The 19,165-nt window shown below is 37.3% G+C and overlaps 1 protein-coding gene across 1 annotated transcript; it reads right to left on the bottom strand.

Moving 5' to 3' along the window:
* Positions 1-3,831: 3,831 nt before the first annotated feature.
* Positions 3,832-18,583, bottom strand: CRISP1 (cysteine rich secretory protein 1). Its single transcript, XM_017659430.3, is given in 7 exon segments — positions 3,832-3,945; positions 13,324-13,379; positions 13,382-13,468; positions 14,555-14,576; positions 14,578-14,646; positions 17,229-17,357; positions 18,524-18,583. Coding segments are annotated over 7 exon segments (537 nt in total).
* Between the last annotated feature and the right edge of the window lie 582 nt (positions 18,584-19,165).

Genomic DNA, 19,165 nt, shown 5'->3' with positions numbered 1-19,165 from the left:
TCCAAAATATTTGAGAATAGTCCAAGTATGTGTCTGTAGTTGACATAAAATAATTTACTTCTAAGTAATTGGAGATCAGTGTATTGTGTCTGTTGTGAATTAGTTTTGAAACACTGACATGGACCAGAATATATTCTATCTTGATAAATATCTGTGTGTACTGGAAAAAAATGTATATTGTACCATAGAGTGTTTATTCAAAGAAAAAAAATGGCATAAAAAATCAACTTTGAACTATGACACAAAAAGTGGGAATAGTATATTACTGTTCTATTAGTAAGTTGTTGAAAATTTAGTGTAGTTTAGCTCAAGTCAAATTTCTGTTGAAAATTTATATGAAATACACATTCCACTATGGTATACATAGGGCCTGGGAGATGAGATGATCAATAATCTGTAATCTTGTAAGCAAATTTAATCACTTGTTTTATGAACAAAATGAGTCAACCTCTTATTAAATATTAATGATTTGCTTTTTGTGAAGCAATACTCTCTATTAGATGACTAGCCATGAATTTATATTGTAAAAAATTTCCATAAACTCATGTCTTGTTATTTAAAGGTAACAAAGTGGTAATGCAATTATTGCTTGTTCCTCATTCAATACAAAACTAGTCTTAAGAACTAAAGAATCATACAGTAACACTGTATATAGATGTATACATTTTAAAGTACCTGCTTTACTAAAGTAAACAAATGGGACTATAGCAAACTAAAGAGCCTCTGTAGAGTAAGGAAACCATCAACAAAATGAAATGGCAATGTACAAGATGAGAAAATATATTCACAAATATCTGATAAGGAGCTAACATTCAAAATATATAAAGAATTCATACAACTCAACATCGAAAAACAAATAACCCAATTAAAAGATGGGCACAGAATCTGAATAGACATTTTTCCAAAGAAGAAATACAGATGGCCAACAGGCACAGGAAAAGATGTTCCATCACTAATCATCGGGGAAATGCAAATCAAAACCACAATTAGATATCACCTCATATCTGTCAGATGACCACTATCCAAAAGACAAGAAATAACAAGTGTTGGTGAGGATGTGGAGAAAATGGAAACCTCCTACTCCATTGGTGGGAATATAAATTAGTTCAACCATTATGGAAAGCAATATGGAGATTGCTCAAAAAAAAAAAAAAGAAATACCGTTTGACCCAGGAATTCCACTCCTAGGAATTTACCTGAACAAGACAAGATCCCTGATTCAAAAAGACATATGCAACGTATGGAAGCCACCTAAGCGTCCATCAGTAGATGAATGGATAAAGAAGATGTGGTACATACACACAGTGGAATATTATTCAGCCATAAGAAGAAACAAATCCTACCATTTGCAACAGCATGGATGGAGTCAGAGGGTATTATGCTCAGTGAAATAAGCCAGGCAGAGAAAGACAAGTACCAAATGATTTCCTTCATTTGTGGAGTATATCAACAAAGCGAAACTGGAGGAACAAAACAGCAGCAGACTCACAGACTCAAGAAGGGCCTAGTGGTTACCAAAGGGAAGGGGTTGGGAGAGTGGGGGGAAGGAGGGAAAAGAGGATCAAGGGGCAGTATAATTAGCAATCACAATATAGGTCGGTCATGCAGTACAGCACGGAGAAGATAAGTAATGATTCTGTAGCATCTTATTGAGCTGATGGACAGTGACTGCAATGGGCCTGGGAGTAACTTGATAATATGGGTGAATGTTGAAAGCACAATGTTGCTCATGTGAAACCTTCATAAAATTGTATATCAATGATACCTTAATTAAAATATATATATATATATATAAAGTATTCCCATTATCACAAGGATCCTTCACTTTGTTCTTTTATAGTAACACCCACACAGCCCACCAGCTTCAGTCCCCTCCTTAAAACCTCTTCTTAAAGCCTGGCAGTCCTAATCTGTTCCCCATCTCTGTAATTTACCTTTCAAAAATGTTATATAAAGGAATCATTAAGTAAAAAAAAAAATTCATTCTTTAGAAAGCTGGGTACATGGTACATCAAATAAAAGCTATTTCTACTGTCATCTAAAAACTAAAATTGCCCCTTTTTATGGTCTCCCAAACAGTATCTGTGTTCCTGAAGGCATTCAGGTAATACAAGGATGGTGTGCATGGGGGGGGAGGTGTCCCCTTTCATAACTCACTACAAAGATACTTTTCACTCACTCAATTAAACCAGAGGTATTTTGAGGAAAATACTATAATGTCCATAATTAATAAATAACAGCTTAGGTTAGAATTAAATATAGTGTCAGGGGTCTCAATTATAAATTGTGAATAATAAAAATAGCTGTCACCACATGCCGGGATCTGTCATGAATCCTATATATTTTCCCTTACTTTATCCTCCCAGTAACTCGACAAGAAAGGCACTATTACTATCCAACATTGCAAACGAGGAAGGTGAGGCACAGATACGTTATCAGGTAGGTGTCAGCAGCAGGTATTCTGCCAGTAAGTTGAAAAGCAGAACCTCTTTCTTAGCAGGTGTGGGACAGTCCCCCTAACATCCTTGTCCTATGCTTGTGAACTTCGACTTAAAGGAGCAACATATTGCTGACAAGGTGTGGAGATTGTGTGTTTGTTTGTTTGTTTTGTTTTACTATAAGCGTTTATGTAGTCATTCAGCTCTTCTTTAGAATAATTTTAAGATACAAATCTAGGTTTATTTTGCTTGGCTTCAAACGAAATTTAACTATCATGTATCTGCTGCCATCTTGTGTTCATTTTCTGGAGTTACCCTTTATGTGAAGGAATTTTTTAATCGTGAGATGAATTAAAATGTCAATTTGGCAGAAAGAAAAAAATTGTTTTGTCAGCTTTTAATTATTTTCTACAGAAAAGATATATTTCTATCAAAACCAAATGTAACTGAGGGGAGAGAACTGATAGAACACGCCCAACCCGGGCATAGGATCTCTTACTACAAAGATCAGCTTCGCAGTCGTCTGGACCGGACCATCTTTACATGTGGTTCCTACCTATAAGATAGATTCATGAGGTCAGGATCATCTTCTCTAGAAAGAAAGAGAGAGAGAGGCGAAAAAGAGAGAAAGAGAGACAGAGAGAGAGAGAGACAGAGAGAGAGAGAGAGAGAGAGAGAGAAAGAAAAAGCTGTCCAATAAAATCCAACTTTGAAATATGCTTATTAAAATCTTAATCACTGTATGCAACCAATTTAAAAAACAAGTTGTACAAATCACTTACATAAAGATGGGCATGAAATGTCTACACTTACAGTGATGATAATGTATCTTAATATGCACAGCAGCCACCTCTGGGTGTCATAAGAGTATTTTTGAGGAAATTGACAGCACCTCTTTGGACACTGAAGTCCTAACAGGACTGGGACTTAAGGACAGTCAAATCTTACCAAACAGCAGTTAGATTAACTAACACACTGAAGCCCAAACATGAGAACACAGCTTTTTTTGTTGGATCATTCTGTACACTCCACTGCATTTCTTTCTGCTCTTGAGTCCTAAGAATAATACTTTTGAAATAAATATCCTTATTTCTTTGCTTAAGATCACTCAGATTAGTTTCCCTTAACTAATACTAGCTACAAGAATCAGTATCACATAGGAAGACTACTGGTAGTAGTTCTAAATTTTCATATTATATTAATGAGATGTATATTCAGAAAAATAAAGAAAAATATTTGGAGGTGTGTGCATACAATTTTTTAAAGGTATTGGCTAAATGATATTTTATACCTAAATCTGCTGAACTGAAATAAAATATTTTTTAAATAATGCTTGAAAGATGACTTATGTTTCTTTGGGAGAATGCATATCTAAAAGCTGTGTGAAACCAAGCTATATAATACACACACTCATGACAACACAGACAAATGCAGAAATATGGAGAGACAAAAACATTTGGCATGATGCTACGCCACAGCCAATAGTGTGAAAAATGGTCCAAACAAACTGTAACAGTAAGGCAATTATTATTTTTTTTACAGATTTGATATTTCATATTATGACTTCACCAAAACTACTCTTCTACCTGATTTACAAAAATTTCTTGGGGGTAAATTCAAAGACTGCATGATTCTAACAAATGCACACTTTCCTTAAGAGACCCTATTGCACTCAGAGCCTAGCAGAACATGTAAGTAGAAGAAAACAGGAGAAAATCTTCCATCACCTGGAATTGTCAATAATTTCCTGAATATGACACCAAAAGCAAGCAATACAAGAACAAAATAGAAAAATTGGAATATTTCAAAATTGAAAATCTTGATGTATCAAAGGACACAATCAACAGATTTAAAAGGCAAACCATGGAATGGAAGAAAAGATTTGCTGGTCTTAATATGTACAAGGTATTAATACCCAGAATATGACAAACTCCCACAATACGATAACTTAAAAACAAACATCCCAGATAAAAACTGGGAAAAGACGAAATACGCAGAAATTCTTTTGTGGCAACAGTTTTGGTGAATAACTAAAACTCTTACTTCTATGCAATTTGGTTGCTTCAATTAATTAATTGAAGATTCATTTAATCTTCAGTGATATTAGGCTAAGATGCCCAAAAATATGTAAATATGAAAGTTCACATGAGTGCTTTTTGTTAGTGTTATGATAAAAATATTCTTGATATTTGTGTACTTGTGTAGGAAATGCTAATGGCTTTTCTGAAAGTCAGTAGTAAATACCCAATTTCCATAGTCTTCATATTGCTACAAGATGGGCTCATGCTGTAGCAGCAAAAATCGTTCTTAGGGGCAGTTCGATATAGTTTCATATCACACATCTCCCAAATGTAAAGAAACCCCCATGGTGGTATTGCAGGTAGCTGAGAAAACCATACAGAGTGGAAACCTTCCAGCTCTAACTGCCATTCATCCGGTCATCACTGCCATTCATGAAGTTTTTTACATTTTTAGACTGCGATTCTTTTCTCTCGATGATCAGGATCTATAATCTGAAAATTTGAATATTCAATTTAAAAAAAACAAAACTGTTTTAGGTCACATTCACCGTCATGAAAAGGTGCAAACACAAATACAGCCAGGGTGACTTCATTATTACCAGGTTACTTAACTGTTCCTGGTGGCTTTGATCCAACGACGTGGGATCACGTAGACAGACAGCGTCTTGAGGTCTGCTGCTTCTCTGCACTGTCCGCTGTGAGTTCACTGCTTCGACAACATTTTGTGTTTCTATGCAGCATTTTCACTCCAAGTCTACAGTGGATGAGTAAAAACCAAGCACATGGTCTTCATAAAATTTCCATGATAAAATTCTGGTTTATTTTTCCTAAATAATCCAAAGCCACTAATTAATCTTCAATTGTGTAAGTTAAAATAATGAGGTCATTGTTAAATATTTTGGTTGGAAGAAGAAAAGCATCTCAATGGCTCATTCATTGAATTCACAAAAACAAAATTTGGTAATAATTTCAGACATAGTACAGAGTTGAAGGAAGCTTCCCATAAATCAGAGCAGGGTTAGAAATCAATCCCAGTCATTCTTTAGCAGTTTAACCGTGGATGTGCTATTTAATCTCTTTCTTTTTCAGTTTCTGCCTCTGTATCCATTACCCACTTTTCACACCTAAAGTTTGTTTCAAAGATTTAATGAGATACTGCAGGCAGTACAATTGTGATATGCTAAATCTTGTACTGTGTGCCCAATTAATGAAAGCTTTTATTAGAATTAAGTATAGCATCAGATACCTTAATTGAAAACCACGAATGAAAAAAATGAATAGCTAACATAGCATGTCAGGATCTGTTACTAATTCCGCATATATTTGCCCTTTATCCTCCCGGCAACTCTACAAGAAATGTACTATTATTATTCCACTTTGCAAATGAGGAAACTGAGGCACAGAAACGTGATCATGTAGGTATTGCAGGAGCTAATTCTACAAGATCAAAGGCAGAACCTCTTTACTAACAGGTGTGAGACAAGTAATCTACCCAACACTCTCGTCCACTCATAGTGTATGGCCACTTAAAGGACTGCACTTTTGGATATTTTAGGATGTCAATCTAACAAGAGTTTCGTGGGTTCCTTTTTTCCAGCCCTTGGTATAAAAAAATTAACCAGCTTGAGTTTATGCTTCCATCTTGTGGTCATTTTCTAGAATTACAGTTCATGTCAATGAACGTTCCAAATCTTGAAACCAGTTAAGAAACTCAATAGCCTAGCACAGAGTGAAACCATGGTTTTGCAGCTTTTAAGAAAAAAGATACATTTCTGTTAAGGTATATGGAAGCCAAGGAATAGAGTTGACAGAACACACCCTATCCATTGTTTCTGCCAGCACTGGGAGCGCTAAGGCAGAGAAATCTTACCTGTTTACGGTCAGGGTTCAAGGGCTCGCATCTGAAAGGACCCTCTAAGTCAGAGATGATGGCGTCCACGCGCGCTGTGTTGCTCTACGCTTTCCCTTTCCGCGGTGAAGGTCTTATTCCCCAGTAGCTGGAAGACCTGCCCACAGACACTGTCTGTTCTCTAAAAGTGCCCTTATCCTCTCCCCGAGGCAGCCCACATCCAAGACAGGTTGATGTAAAGGGCAGGCCGTATGTATAGTTTAATAAATAACCTGTGGGGTTTATTAGACTTCTGACTACATCCTAACTCAACTTATGCTCCCAGCTTGCTTCTCTCGGCTTTTCACAGGAGGGTGTGAAACGAGAGATATTTCCCCAGGAAGCAACCTGTGTGCTAATTTCTATCTCAGAGTCTAATTATCTTAATGGACAAACTACCTTCAGTTTTCATTATGTAGTTTGCAGCTCAGATAACTTTAAACAGGCTCTCGAGACAGTACCTCTAATTAATGTTAGTAAGATACTCGTTTTCTGTGATACATCCATGATTAAAATCATGAATGAGTATTCGTGGTTGTTGGAGTAAAAGCAAGACTTTTGGCTTTAACAAGTGGCTCCATTTTATCATGTTCTAACCCTATATTGTATATGCCATCCTCCTTCCCTCCTTCGTTCCTTCCTCCCTTCCTCCCTTCTTTCCTTCCCTTCTTTCTTTTTGAAAATCTCTGCCTGGAAGCTGTGTTTGCCTCACCAGTTCTACTCTTGTTCCTTTAATTGGCTGCTGCTAATTCTGTCACTTTCTATGCATGTTCTACGCATTATAAAATAGCTCAGTTCCAATATTCCATTTGAAATATTACTCAATTTTACCAGTACATTCAATCTATTATCTTGGTCATCCCTCATACCGTTATACCTTAGCACTTAAATAAATGCATTACTTTTCATTTTCTAATGTTTTCTCTGTGTTTGTCTTTTCCCCCCAATATTAAGGTTTTTGAAAACAGAAGGTATGCAGTCCATACATTCTTTTACCTGTTCAGCCCCTCTTAGGCACTGTTATTGTTCATCTCAGAACCAAGGAGTTTGAACCCTTTTGCCCTAAGTGACTTCAGACAAGCCATTTAACTTCTCTGAGATTCAGATCTTTAATCCATAAATGGAGATACTATTATCCACCTCACAGGTTGATTGCAGGAATTAAATGAGTTAATGTAACAAGGTTCTGGAAGAGTGCCAGTCGATAATATGCACGTCAGCTACAGCACTCACAATGTAAGAATGCCTATGCAGCTGTTGATTTTTATAGTTTTGTTCCAATAACAGTTTGGACTAACAAGTCCAAGAGAGAAATTCCAAAATCATTTTTCTATTCATGGGCCTCCTCCCCTGTCGTCATTTTCATGAGGAAGCTGCCTCTTGGACTCACCCTACGGAACCTGCTCTGTTTCTCACCCTTCTTACTCCAGGCCAGTCCAGGACTAAGGAACCAGCTCCAATATTTCAAAAAGCTGCGTAATACTTCTGGGAGATAACAAATGTGAGGCTAATCATCTCATCCACCTGTAACTGTTCTATATTTGTTTTGGTTTATAGTTCATAGTCTGCTCACACAGCAGGTTTGTAGTGGATAAACAATTTCTTTCTCACTGTATCAGATACAAAGAAACTGGGATAGATTTGCCAATATTTGTATCTTTGCCCAGTGAAGACGGCTTGAATGGCCTCTGTAAATTGTCACACAAAGTTTGCCGTCCTGACGATACTGGCTGGAAGCATCAGCATCAGCTGGGAGCTTGTGGAAGTCTCCATCCCGACCTCCCAAATCAGGACGTCAGAGAGTGGGGACCGGGGAAACTGCATTAGCAAATTCTTCAGGTGATTCCTAAACACCCTCAGGTGTGAGAAGCACTGTCCCAGGGTTTGTTAAGAAGACAGTAGACCGTCTGAATTGGGATGGATGCCGTGTCCTTTACGAACTGTAAGATTTGGGAGAAGTTACTTCCCCTGGGCCCCTGTTTCTTCTGCTCCATGAAAGCTTTGTTTGTGGAGATCAAACTTTTCATATATTGAAAGAACATAGAACTGAATAGAACTTCAGGGCACGCTATCACGTGGGGCATCATTGTTTTCATGGTTGAATTCACGTTACCATCTTCTGATTGTTGCTGGTAGCTGGAAATACTGCTCTCGTAAGGGTGTTATATGTGGTAGTGATTTGTTCTTGCACAGTTGGTGACTTGGTGAAGAATATTATATGGGGTTCCAGCTGGTTTTGCTTATTCCTAGGAAATTGTTAATTAGTCTTGATTCCTTTAGACAGGATTTATCACATTACGTATAGTATTTGTAGACTTACAGGTAACATTGAATTTATCAAGTGAATAAATAGTAAGATATAGTATTTTTGAATTTATGATTTCTCAGTATATTTGTTTCCTTTTCTCAAGTACTAGTTTTGAATGCTTCTGAGTGAGTCTGACATTGCCCAAGTCTATGGCATAGTGCACTGGATATTCTGTGAATAAAGCTTTGAAATTTAGGATTGGTATGTTGGGCCATATGGTAACATTTTTTTTATTGGGTAATACAAAACAGAGTATGAGAAAGCTTGATATGACATCTTTTGCTAAACTTCCTACCCCACTACAAGTGTTCCCTTCATCTTGCAAATGAACCACTTACACTTGAGTTCTTGTCTAAAGGTTTTTCAGGTTTTTCAGTGATACTGTGAGTATCATTATTAGTACAAATCCTCAAAGGTCATTCATTCAGAGTCTACGTGTTTTTATTTTCAATAAAATGAACACCAAATGTCTGTATGCATATGTATAGGAAATTTTTAATTAGGGAGAATTTATCTCAGTCTACAATCTAGGATTTGTAGCTGTTTCTTAATTTTTTTTAACCTCCCATTCTAAAGTTACTAAGAAGAAAAATAAATGGCCTCATGATACATCCTCTTCCAACATTTACTCTTGTATTAATGGCTTTTCTGTTATTTGCTCTATTGCACAAAAATTGAGTCTCTTGAAACAAATTTAACCTGTTTCAATTTCCACCCCAATTTCTGTGGCCGACTCAGGCTTCAACATCCCTGAGGATGAGTGTAGCCCTGCGATGTCTCAGGCCCTTGGAATCCTCCTCATTTAAACTTCCTCTTCTGATCCTCTAGCTCTCCCGCTCTCACGGCCTCATCCTGAATATGATGGCCACCCCACAATGTCAGGCCTCCCCATCAATCTGTCAAGCATCTCCCCACCTGACCAGGATCTCTGTTCTTCCAGGTTGCAAGGGTCACCCACTCTGACTGCTGTTCAACACAACGTGGCCCTCTAGTTCACTCCGCGTTCTGTCTATTCAACTCTCCCTTGCTTGTTCTTCCTTCCCTAACCGTGTTCTGTCATTTACAAAGGTCTTCTGCCAAAACTCTGACACATTTGCCTTCCCATCACCTCCTTCCAGAGAGAACAGAGAAGGATCTCCTGCTCCTGCGGTGGAGAGTCAGAGGACCCCAGCCTCACCTGCAGGTGGTGAGACGGGCAGACATTGAGAGGGAAACAAAGCAAGAATATTTAAAGAAGACTTAACACCAATAATTATAAAAGTCATCTAAAAATTTAAAGATTAGGAAACACCTCCTAATACCTTCTATGAAGACAACATTATTCTGATCTCTATAAAGGCAGACAAAACACTCTAAGAACTACAGACCAATATTTTTTAGTAGCAGTGATGCTAAACTCCTCAAAATGCTAGCGAACTGAATTCAATGGCATATTAGAAGGTTTATACACCATGACAAAATGGGTTTTATTCTAGCAGAATAAGGATGGTTCAACATGAAAATCAAGCAATGTAGTCCACCACATTAACAGACTGATGGGGAAAAAACATGATCATATCAAATGGTGCAAAAAAAGCATTTTACAAAATTCAGCACATTTTCACGATAAAGACACTCAACAAACTAGTAATAAAACTATCTCAACATAATAAAGACCTCTGCCAACATTGTAGTTAATGGCAAAAAACTGAAATTATTCCTCTAAAATCAGGAACAAGAAGCTGCTGGCTTTGGAAGTCTTAGACAGAGCAATTAGGTAAGAAAAAAATAAATGTTATTCAATATGGAAAGGAAGTAAAATTATTGCTGTTCATAGATGATATGATCTTATATATAGGAAACCTTGCATCTTATATGTAGTAATATCACAAAATTTCTTAGAACTATAAATTAAGGACATATGTGGAGTTCAAGACCAGCACACAAAAATCAATTGTGTTTCTACATGCCTGCAGTGAACAACCTGAAAAGGAAATTAAGAAATTAAAATAGCATTAATAAAATAGCATCCTTATAAATAAACCTAACTAAGGAGGTAAAAGATTTGTTACACTGAGGCTAGAAAATACCACTAATAGAAATTCAAGAAGACTCAAATAATGGGAAAGACATCCAGTGTTCATGGACAGGAGGACTTAAAATTTTTAGCATGTCAGTATTACTCCAAGCAATCTACAGATTGAATGCAATCCATATCAAAATATCAATGACTTTCATTTTTCAGAAGTAGAAAAACTCATCTTAAAATTCCTAAGGTACCTTGAGGGGCCCCAGATAGGCAAACAATCTTGAAAAAGCAGAACAAAGTTGGAGGTCTTATGTTTTCTGATTTCAAACCTTACTGTAAACCTATAGTAATCAAAACAGTGTGGCACTGGTATAACAATAGGCATAGAAAAAAATTGTGAAATAGAATAGAAAGCCCAGAAATAAACCCTCATATATATGGTCAAATGATTTTCATCAAGGGTGCCAAGACCATTCAATATTTGAGAAACTGGACATTCACATGCAAACATATGAAGTTGGACTATACAAAAATGAATTCAAAATGGATCAAAGATCTAAATTTAAGATCTGCAACTACAACACTCTTAGAAGGAAACACTGGGGAAAACTTCATGATACTGAATTTGGCAATGATTTCTTGGATATAATACTAAAAGTACAAGCAAAACACTTTAAAAAGGTAGATAAATTGGATTTCATCAAAATTTATAACTTTTGTGCAGCAGAGGACATTATCATCAGAGTGAAAAGGCAACCCAAGTGGTAGGAATTAATATTTGCAAATCACACACCTGATAAAAGACAGGTATTTAGAATATATAAAGAATTCTTACAACTCAACAACAAAAATACCAAGCAATTTGATTATATAATGAGCAAAGGACTTCAATAGACATTCTTCCAAAAAAAGATACATAAATGGGTGATAAGCACATGAAAAGGTGCTTGACATCACTAATTGTTAGCAAAATGCAAATCAAAATCACAGTGAAAAACCACTTCATACCCCTTACAATGGCTATTATAAAATAAATTAAAAAACAACACAAAATACAAAAAATGTATTGTGTTATGGATTGAATGTTTATGTCCCCTCAAAACTCATATTCTGAAGCTTTAACCCAGCACTGTGAGTCTATTTGGAGACGGAGACTCTAAGGAAGTAATTTAAGTTAATGATATCATAAGGGAGGAGCCATGATCTGATAGGATTAGCAACCTTAAAAGAAGAGGTGGCAGAGCCCTCTTCCCCTCCCTCCCTCCCTCCTTCCTTCCTTCCTCCCTCCCTCCCTCCCTCCCTCCCTCCCTCCTTCCTTCCTCCCTCCCTCCCTCCCTCCCTCCCTCCTTCCTTCCTTCCTTCCTTCCTTCCTTCCTTCCTTCCCTCCCTCCCTCCCTCCCTCCTTCCTGTTCTCTCTCTCTCTTTCTCTCTTGGCTTATGCAGAATAAAAGAACAGCCACGTGAGGACACAGTTAGAAGTTAAGCCAGGAAAAGAAACTATGTTGCAGAGGTTCACACACTTCCAGCTACAGAACTGTGAAATTTCTGTTGTTTAATCCATCCAGCCTGTGGTATGTTGTTATGGCTGCCCAAGTAGACCAATAGAGTGTGGATGTGAAGAGACTGGAAATTTCATTGCTCCTGAGAATGGAAAATGGTGAAGCTGCTATGGAAGACAGCATGGAAGTTCCTCAAAGAATCAAACATACAATTCCCATATGATCCAGCAGTTCCACTGCTGCATGTACACTCAAAAGAATTGAAGGCAGGATATGAACAGATATTTGTATACCAATGTTTATAGGAGCATTATTCTCAATAGCTGAAATGTAGAAACAGCCTACACACCCATCAATGGGAACATTCTCAATAGCTGAAAGGTAGAAACAACCTATCAATGGATGAATGGCTAAGCAACAGGTGGTATATAAGTAAAATGGAATATTATTCAGGCTTAAAAGAAATAAAATTCTGACACATGCTACAACATGGATGAACACAGATTGAGGATATTGCGCTAAGTGAAATGAGGCAGACAGAAAAAGACAAATACTGTATATTCCAATTATATGAGGCATTCAGAGCAGTCAGACTCAGTCACAGAGAGGAGAATGGTGGCTGCCAGAAGCCGGAGAGAGTGGGGAATGGGTGGTGTTTGTTGAATGGGTGAATAGCTTTAGTTTGGGAAGATGAAAAGTTCTGAAGATGGATGGTGATGATAAGTGCATAAAAGTAGAATGTTTTAATTTATGCTACTAAACATTAATGTTATGCAACTTAAAAATGGCCAAAATGGCAATTTTGCCACAATACAAGTAAATCAGGAATAAGGGGATTCTCTGTATTACAAGGTACTATCATTTTCATTCTTTACAAATATTACAAATGTAATTTGTAAGTGACATTGATGTTTTGTGATTTTGGTACTTCCCAGAAAATCAAATGTGTGAAAAACTAACTGAAAAGTTAAGCATCTTCCTTAGAGCATCTTTTCAGGGACACAGTTTCCTTGTAATCCAAAGTATAAGAGGAACTCAGTGGGCCAGGTGTAAGTTTGCAAAAAGTGGGTAGAATGACTGTCCATGGATATCAGTCACCTATTTTCCACACACGCTTATAGTCACTTAACCAATGTGTATATTTGCAAGTACACAGGTTACCTGGGTGTAACGCTCAATTGTTACATCATCATCCATTGATATCCATTTGCCATAAAATATTTAGACTCATTGTACCAGGTTCTGATTATTTTTGACCACAAGATAGGATAAGATGTCAAATGCATATTTTCTCCCCAGAAGGTATCTGAAAGGAGGAAAAAGGTTGGGTCATATTCTAAAAAACTTGGAAATATTTTACAAGAATACTCTCCTCATTTTTATTTTACAAATGTTTCACTGGTCATCCAAGCAGTGTAAGAGGTGACAAACTCAGCCGTCTCTGCTGGCAATCTGTCTCGTCAATGAAATAACTCACTTGTGGCAAGAAGTTGACAGTAGAAGATGAGATGCAAGCTTGGAAATCAGATCAGCCAATATTTCAGACTATGCCATTTCTAAGCTGATGTTTCCAAAAGGGTGAACCAATCAGCAGCCTGGGAGTTGTAACAGTGCCCCCCATGGTTTGACAACACCCACAGAGAGGTATTCATGATGGAAGGACCTTGAAATAAACATCTGCCCATTTAGCCATCCACCTGTGCTGTGGGCTCTTAATCAAACGTGGTATTTGGAAATTATCTGCCTTTCTGACATTGCTAATATACAGCTCAGCAGCATTAGGTCAGGATGCCCAATAATTTGTAAATGCTGAAATGAATTATTGTTTTTAAAATATTTTGAAATAAACATCTCATGAATATTATTAGTGTATACTTGTATAGGAAGTACTAATGGCTTTTCTGGACACTAGGAGGGATCTACCTAATATATATGCCATGAGATGGACTCATTTTTGAGCACCTAACATTGTTCTTATAGGCATCTTAGGAGACTTAAATAGAACTCACTTCTCAACTGTGTTAGTGTTCCAAAGCTAATGATATCCCTAGGGTGATCTGGGAGTAGCTGAAATATCTACCTAGAGTGGACACCTTCTAGCTATCCAGCTGCCCATGGAGTCACGTACTATGTAATGTCGTATTACGTACTATGCAATGTTGAGAGCTTTGGTTCTTTTCTTCTGATGATCAGAATCTGGAATTTGGAAATTTGAACATCCACATTTAAAAATTAATAATAGTGAAACACTGCAGTGGGCCACAATTTCCTGCCACTTATGGGGAAAATGTAAATACAGACTATGGATGTATTTAAGCTACCCTCACCAGGTAATTTAATAATCCTTGCAGACTTTTAAGCACAAAGATGGGTCATAGAAACATACACCTACTTGTAATTCGCCTCTTAAGCGCATTTACTCTCTGTCAATTCACACTCCTTTGACAACAGTCTGGCATTTTGGGCAGCTCCTTCACTCCAGCTCTGCAGTGGAAGGGTAAAACAAAAACACGTGGTTTTATTAACATCTCCATGATAAGATTCTACTTTTTTGTTCCTAAAAATCCAAGGCCAGCAATATCCTCAATTGTTTAAGCCAACAATTTAAATAATAATAATGCTTTAAAATATTCTGTTTGGAAGAGGAAGACAAAATTTTCAATTCATGTTTTAGTCCTTGAATTTGCAAAACCAAAATTTGGTAATAACATTCAAATGTAGCTTTTTTTCCCCCCTCTCTCAAAAGTATTAGAGAATTTAATTAAGTGAATGGTTCTGGTAAAACAGACCAGTGTTAGTAATCCATCCTATCATTTATTAGTTTTACCTCTGAAACATTATTTAAATGAAACAATTTTACAATCTATGAAATATTATTTAATCTCTTTGAATCTCAGTTTCTTCATCTGTAAAATGTGACCCATTAATTCACACATAACAGTTTGTTCAAAAGTTTTAATGTGCTAATTCATGCAATATAATTGTGATATGATAAATCTTATGGTACCTGCTTAACAAATAAATAATGGGTGTGATTAGAAGCAAGTATAGTGTCACACATCTCCATCTAAAATTATGAATAATCATAGAAAATAATAGCTAATGTTTAATGCCAGGAACTGTTACCAGTTCTGTATGTATGTTTTTTCACTTTCACTCATTTTATTCACAGCAACTTTACAAGGGAAGCATTATTGTTATTATCCCCATTTATGAATGAGGAAACTGAGGCACAGAGATGTTGGATAAGTTTTCAGGATAACACAACCAGTAAGTGGCCAAAAGAGAACTGGAATTCAGGTTATTTTTGCTTCAGAGTGTGTATTCTGCACTCCCCACGTGTGTCAGTTGTAGGGAGTTGAAGCATTTGTCAGGCCTATTCCCAAGAAACGTAAAAGGCAGAAGGTCTATGTCACTAGATATGGGAATGTGTGTCAGATGTTCTCCCTAACATTCCTTTATCCTCATGTTGTGATAACCACTAAAAAGACTGTCTCAATATCTGCATGTAACACACTACCAAAAAAAGTTGTGGAGGTTTTTTTTTTTCACTATAGGCTTTTACACAAACAGCTACTCTTTTTGAATGACACCCTAACTTAGATTCTCAATATTTTTTCCTGGCTTCAAAGAAGTTTAACTGTTATATGTACATGCTGTCATCTATGTTAGTTTTATAGACGTACCTCTCAGGTTGATGAATTTACTAAACCATGAGATGAAATAAATAATGCATTCGCCTAGGCTCCAAATAAAAACATGATCTTGTAGGGTTTGATTGTTTCATGTAAGAAAAGATGTATTTTAGTAACAGATACATCTAACTGAAAAGAGTAGAGATGACGCAACACATCCCTTTAGGGCCCAGGGTCCCCTAGCAGTGGGAATACCATCAGTGCACTCACTAGTAAGAAATCTTGTCTGTGTGACCAGGTTATCAAACTGTTAGTATTAAACTCAACTGGCTAACAATATTTGTTCTTATATTCTAATGTTTCCTTTGTGTTCACCTTTACTATTCATACAACGATAAAGTCTCTGAAATCAGAGGCTGTGTTTTCCAGTCACTCTCTATCTTCTTTACTACCTCCTAGCTACACTTACTTACTCATTTGGAGGCCAAGGAGTGTGGGTTCTGTTTGTCCTGAGGGAGGTAAATAGTTAAGAGCCCGGTGGCCAGGAGCTGGCCCATTTGCAATGGATTTCATACTTACCCAGTGCTTGTGACTTTGGATGAGGTCCTCCTTATCATCATTTGCCTCCCTTTCATCATTTGCCTGAGGAAACTGCCCCTTAGAACCACCCTCCAGAGCTTGCTCTATTTCTAACCCTTGTTACTCCAGGGTTCAAGTAACCAGGATAAGGATTCCCCAAAACCTGAGTGGTACTTCTGTGAGATATCAAATGAAAAGCTAGTCACCTCATACTCCTGAGAATTCCCTAAATTTGTTTTGTTTTTGTTTCAGCTCTAGTCTGCTCACACACCAGGTTTAGAGTGGAAAAATAATTTCTGTCTCCTGTTACAGGATGCAAGGGAACTTGTAAATATATTTGTCAGTATTTGTTCATCTGGCAGCACCAACTGTCAAGAATCTGGACATCTTGATTCTCTGACAGTGTCTTAGCCTTTGGGCTACTGAGCAATGAAGACAGCTATGAACGGCCTCTATAGCTTGTCAAACAAAGTTTGCCATACTGACCATACTGGCTGGAAGCATCAGCATCGGCTGGGAGCTTGCGGGGGTCTTCATCCCAGACTTTCAAATCAGGATCTCAGAGAGAGGGCCCCGGGAATCTGTGCATTAGCAAATTCTTCAGGTGATTCTTAAGGACACTCAAGTTTGAGAAGCAGTGTCCTAAAGTATAGTGAAGAATGAAGCTTGTCTGTCTGAGTGGCTCTGTCATTTGCTATGATTTGGGGAAAGTTACTTACCTGGGCTGGGCTTCTGTTTCTCCTTCTGATTTGTCGTAGGTTTGATTGTGAAGACCCAATAGAACTTAACAATACTCAGTAAACACCGTTACTATAGTTGACATCATGGCTGTCGCTGCTTCATTAATCTTACCATCTTCAGCATGTTGCTGGTGGATGGAACAACTCTTCTCCAGAGCGTGTTATGTAAAGTAACGATTTCTTCTTGGACAGTTGCCAATTTGGTGAGGCGTGTCTTATATAGAACTCTAGCTGGTTTTACCTGTTACCAGGAAATTATTAATTAGTCTCACTTCTTTTAAGTGGAATTTGTCATGTATAACATATTACTTGTGCACTGATAGCAATATGAATTTATATTCTATATTTTATAAACAATGATCTACAGCATTTATAAATTGTTGATATCTTCATATATGTTTCCATATCTCCGGTGCTCCTTCTGAGGATTTCTGAATTCCAGTCTGATGTTGCACAGGTCAACAGAACATTCTGCAATTGGGGTTTTTCAAATTTGTGATCAGTATGGGCCATGTTGAAACACTTTTTATTGGGCAATACAAACCCTAGTGGAAATGTCTTGATATCACATCTTTTACTAACTGACTTCTTTTGCTTGGCTTATTCCCCACCCCACCTCTTCTAAATGTTCTGTTTGCTTCCCAAATAAATCACCTGCACAAATACTGTGTAAAGGCCTGTGTCTGGGAAAACATAATCTAAGAGATTCATTATTGAGTACAAAGTATCTTCAACTTGGATTCTACATCTTTGTCTTATTCATATGAGAAAACATTATTTGCATCCGTAAGTGTAAGTATTAACTAAAATTCATATCAGCTACAATCTAGATTTTTGAGATTGCTCTTTTGTTATCTTTTATCCTGTAACTTATAAGATAAATAAATGGCCTTAATAATTTAGATTAGCATTAACTAAAAGAGTAGCTTTTTTGTTACAGTCACAAATCAGATAGCTGAAATAGGATATTGATGAAATGCTTACCTTTTCTGGGTAAACCAAACAAAACAGAAAACAAATTTTTTTTTCCTATTCATGAAAAATGCATAGATAGGTTACCAAGAAGTAGTTCCTGCCCTAGATTCTCAGCTAATTTGAATTATCCAGAGGGGCTCCACTGAAGTAGGAATGAGTCCAGGAAGCCAAACTGCTTAGGTTCCCTTTCAGGCTCTGCCGCATCCTGGTTACCTACTCTTGGCCGCATGACTTAACCTCCAGATGCTTCGGTTCCTTTCTCTGCAACATTGGATTAAGAACTGTCCTTGCCTAATGGGGCTGTGGTGAGAATCAGGTGGGTAATGGGCATAGCATCCTCACAACAGTGCCTCTAACAAAGTGAGCTCTGTTACTGAGTTAGCGCTTATCTTTTTCTGGGAAGTAATTATGAAACATACAACCTGCACCTACTCTCATAATCAAAGCAGGCAGGAAGCCAGCAGCAGAGGCCAAAAACAAGAAGTGCCTCATTGTCGTCCTGAAAAAAAATATCATAATTTTAGATTACTGTGAACTTGTAGGATGTTTTGTAACAAGCTTTTTTTGAACCACTTTTACGTGTATTTGCATTTTCTGCAAAAAAGACCTGCAAATCAGAACAAGGGTCAGTACTGTAGTTGGCGGGACCAAGAGAGAAGGACAGAACTGTAATTGGAAGAAAAATAGACTCAAGGTCTTAATCCTTGGAACATTTGAATATGTTACATAATGTGCCAAGAGAATTAAGGTAGCAGATGGAATTCAAATTGCTAATTGGCTGACTTTAAAGCAGGGAGATATGCTGGATTGCAAGTGTGCTCATTGTAAGCACAACGGTTCTTAAATGTGGAAGAGGGAAGCATTGTCAGTGGCGGGTCATGAAGACGCCTTCACCGGCCATTGCTGACTGGAGATAAAGGGAAAAACCATGAGCAGAAGACTGTGGGCACCTCTGGGAGTAGGAAAAGGCAAGGAAATCAATTCTCCCCTGCTGAATATAGATTTTAAGAGAGAAGAGAAACTCATTTGTATTTCTGACTTCCAGAACCATAAAGTAATGTAGGGACCAATGGC

This window comes from Manis javanica, chromosome 16 (assembly GCF_040802235.1).
Source record: "Manis javanica isolate MJ-LG chromosome 16, MJ_LKY, whole genome shotgun sequence".
Taxonomy (NCBI): domain Eukaryota; kingdom Metazoa; phylum Chordata; class Mammalia; order Pholidota; family Manidae; genus Manis; species Manis javanica.
The sequence above is the reverse complement of the archived record's forward strand: the minus strand, read 5'-3'. Positions and strand labels throughout refer to the sequence as shown.